Source organism: Durio zibethinus, unplaced genomic scaffold, assembly GCF_047325235.1.
Source record: "Durio zibethinus cultivar Kanyao isolate XHJ-2024 unplaced genomic scaffold, ASM4732523v1 HiC_scaffold_110, whole genome shotgun sequence".
NCBI lineage: Eukaryota > Viridiplantae > Streptophyta > Magnoliopsida > Malvales > Malvaceae > Durio > Durio zibethinus.
In genome coordinates, this window is record NW_028322733.1 from 42,501 (window position 1) to 46,028 (window position 3,528).

The window sequence follows — 3,528 nt, forward strand, 5'->3', positions numbered from 1 at the left end:
CCAGTGGACATTATACACTTGTTACACAACAACCACTTAGAGGAAGGTCCAAGCAAGGAGGACAACGGGTAGGAGAAATGGAGGTTTGGGCTCTAGAGGGATTTGGTGTTGCTCATATTTTACAAGAAATGCTTACTTATAAATCTGATCATATTAGAGCTCGCCAAGAAGTACTTGGTACTATGATCATTGGAGGAACAATACCTAAACCTGAAAATGCTCCAGAATCTTTTCGATTGCTCGTCCGAGAATTACGATCTTTGGCTCTGGAACTGAATCATTTCCTTGTATCTGAGAAGAACTTCCAGATTAATAGGAAGGAAGCTTAATCGGAATGAATCAGAATTTGTCTTCTATGATCGACCGATATAAACATCAACAACTCCGAATTGGCTCAGTTTCTCCCCAACAAATAAGTGCTTGGGCCAATAAAATCCTACCTAATGGAGAAACCGTTGGAGAGGTGACAAAACCCTATACTTTTCATTACAAAACCAATAAACCGGAAAAGGATGGATTATTTTGTGAAAGAATTTTTGGACCTATAAAAAGTGGAATTTGCGCTTGTGGAAATTATCGAGTAATTGGAAATGAAAAGCAGGGCCCTAAATTTTGTGAACAATGCGGAGTTGAATTTGTTGATTATCGGATACGAAGATATCAAATGGGATACATAAAACTGGCATGTCCAGTAACTCATGTATGGTATTTGAAACGTCGTCCTAGTTATATCGCCAATCTTTTAGATAAACCTCTTAAAGAATTAGAGGGTCTAGTATACTGCGATGTGTGATTTGATCGAAATTATGATTTTACCGATTAGCAATGAGAAACTGTCATCCCATTCAATCGAATTGGGATGCCCTGGATCTGACATGACATGTCTCTTGGGAGGAGTAACATGAAGCTCAGAATTATGGGTGTATTCAATACTCCCAAATAAAAAGGGAATTGGTCTATGGTCGAGTCAGTAAAAATAAATAAATAGGAATTTTGAGTTGTACCTCGTGAAAAAAAAAGACTTCTTTCTTTTGTGGAATTAACCATTCTCATTTCTTTTAGTTCTTTTAGAAAGAAATGAAATTATGTTCAAGTAAACAAATATGTCATGGTTGCAGGAGTCTATACATCGCATATAGGCTTAGGCTTTAAGTTAAGGGCATCGTGGTATAACCGTCGAGGTAAGGTAAGGCAGGACCTAAGAGATCGAATGGAAGGGTACATAGACAAGTAAATCCCTTATGACACTCCTTTAATTTAAGAGGATTCATCATTCGAGGGGAAGTAGACTACTCAAGAATTTCACATTTCATTTATGTCCTAATTTCGAATTGAATAAAGAATTAAGAAAATATAAATCAATAAAAGAAGAATGAATCAATGAAATGTTTCTTTGGAACTTGAGTAAAGAGTAGACCTTTTTTTGGGGGGGGTTCTAGAATTTGAAAGCGAGAACTCCTTTCTTTATCTTTATTTGGTGTAACTACTTGAGCCGGATGAGAGGAAACTCTCATGTCCGATTTTGAGGGGGGGGGGGGAGAGATCCTGTAGGGCCCTATCCTAATTTTGCTTTTGCTAGGCCCATCGCTAAAAAACCTACTTTCTTACGATTACGAGGTTCATTCGAATATGAAATTCAATCCTGGAAATACAGTATCCCACTTTTTTTTACTACCCAAGGTTTCGATACATTTCGAAATCGAGAAATTTCTACTGGAGCAGGTGCTATTCGAGAACAATTAACCGATCTAGATTTGCGAATTCTTATCGATTATTCGTTGGTCGAATGGAAAGAATTAGGAGAAGAAGGCCTCGCGGGTAATGAATGGGAAGATCGAAAAATTGGAAGAAGAAAGGATTTTTTGGTTAGACGCATGGAATTGGCTAAGCATTTTATTCGAACAAATATAGAACCAGAATGGATGGTTTTATGTCTATTACCGGTTCTTCCTCCCGAGTTGAGACCGATCATTCAGATAGATGGGGGTAAACTAATGAGTTCGGATATTAATGAACTCTATAGAAGAGTTATCTATCGAAATAATACTCTTACCGATTTATTAACAACAAGTAGATCTACGCCAGGGGAATTAGTAATGTGTCAGGAAAAATTGGTACAAGAAGCCGTGGATACACTTCTTGATAATGGAACCCGCGGACAACCAATGAGGGACGGTCATAATCATAATAAGGTTTACAAGTCGTTTTCAGATGTAATTGAAGGCAAAGAGGGAAGATTTCGTGAGACTTTGCTTGGCAAACGAGTCGATTATTCGGGACGTTCTGTCATTCTTGTTGGCCCCTCACTTTCATTACATCGCTGTGGATTGCCTCGCGAAATAGCAATAGAGCTTTTCCAGACATTTGTAATTCGCGGTCTAATTAGACAACATCTTGCGCCGAACATAGGAGTTGCTAAGAGTAAAATTCGGGAACGGGAAAAAGGGCCGATTGTATGGGAAATACTGCAAGAAGTTATGCAGGGACATCCTGTATTGCTGAATAGAGCGCCTACTCTGCATAGATTAGGTATACAGGCATTCCAACCTATTTTAGTGGAAGGACGCGCTATTTGTTTACATCCATTAGTTTGTAAGGGATTCAATGCAGACTTTGATGGGGATCAAATGGCTGTTCATGTACCTTTATCTTTAGAGGCGCAAGCGGAGGCTCGTTTACTTATGTTTTCTCATATGAATCTCTTGTCTCCAGCTATTGGGGATCCCATTTCCGTACCGACTCAAGATATGCTTATTGGGCTCTATGTATTAACGAGCGGGAATCGTCGAGGTATTTGTGCGAATAGGTATAATCCATGGAATCGAAAAAACTATCAAAATGAAAGAATTTACGATAATAACTATAAGTATACAAAGGAGCCCTTTTTTTGTAATTCCTACGATGCAATTGGAGCTTATCGGCAGAAAAGAATCAATTTAGATAGTCCTTTGTGGCTCCGGTGGCGACTAGATCAATGCGTTATTGCTTCAAGAGAAGCTCCCATCGAAGTTCACTATGAATCTTTGGGTACATATCATGAGATTTATGGACATTATCTAATAGTAAAAAGTGTAAAAAAAAAAATTCTTTGTATATACATTCGAACCACTGTTGGTCATATTTCTCTTTACCGAGAAATCGAAGAAGCTATACAAGGGTTTTTTCGGACCTGCTCATATGATACCCAATCATATGGTATCTAAGCTCAAAAATTCTATGTTCTATGACACCGGTATCAATTCGTGTCTCTCCGGTTCAACTAGTACCATAGTTCCTGACGCGACTTTCTACGAAAATTAATATCGAGAAAAAGAAATTTTCCAATCATTGACTCAAACCCATTGTCGAAGTCCACTCAGCGGAATAAGGGGGTACTTATGGCAGAACGGGCCAATCTGGTATTTCACAATAAAGTAATAGATGGAACTGCCATTAAACGACTTATTAGCAGATTAATAGATCGCTTCGGAATGGCATATACATCACACATCCTGGATCAAGTAAAAACTCTGGGTTTCCAGCAAGCCA

General features: G+C 38.5%; 1 protein-coding gene across 1 annotated transcript in view; it reads left to right on the plus strand.

Annotated features, from left to right (window-relative positions):
- The window catches only part of LOC149509798 (DNA-directed RNA polymerase subunit beta), a 6,264-nt gene extending 3,191 nt beyond the window's left edge, over positions 1-3,073 (plus strand). Inside the window, exons 1-2 of the mRNA XM_089757661.1 lie at positions 1-787; positions 1,566-3,073. The exon at positions 1-787 is cut by the window's left edge and continues 3,191 nt beyond it. Coding sequence (XP_089613787.1) covers positions 1-329 — 329 coding nt within the window. The 3' untranslated portion in view covers positions 330-787; positions 1,566-3,073. The remainder of the gene's footprint in view (positions 788-1,565) is intronic.
- Positions 3,074-3,528: the final 455 nt, after the last annotated feature.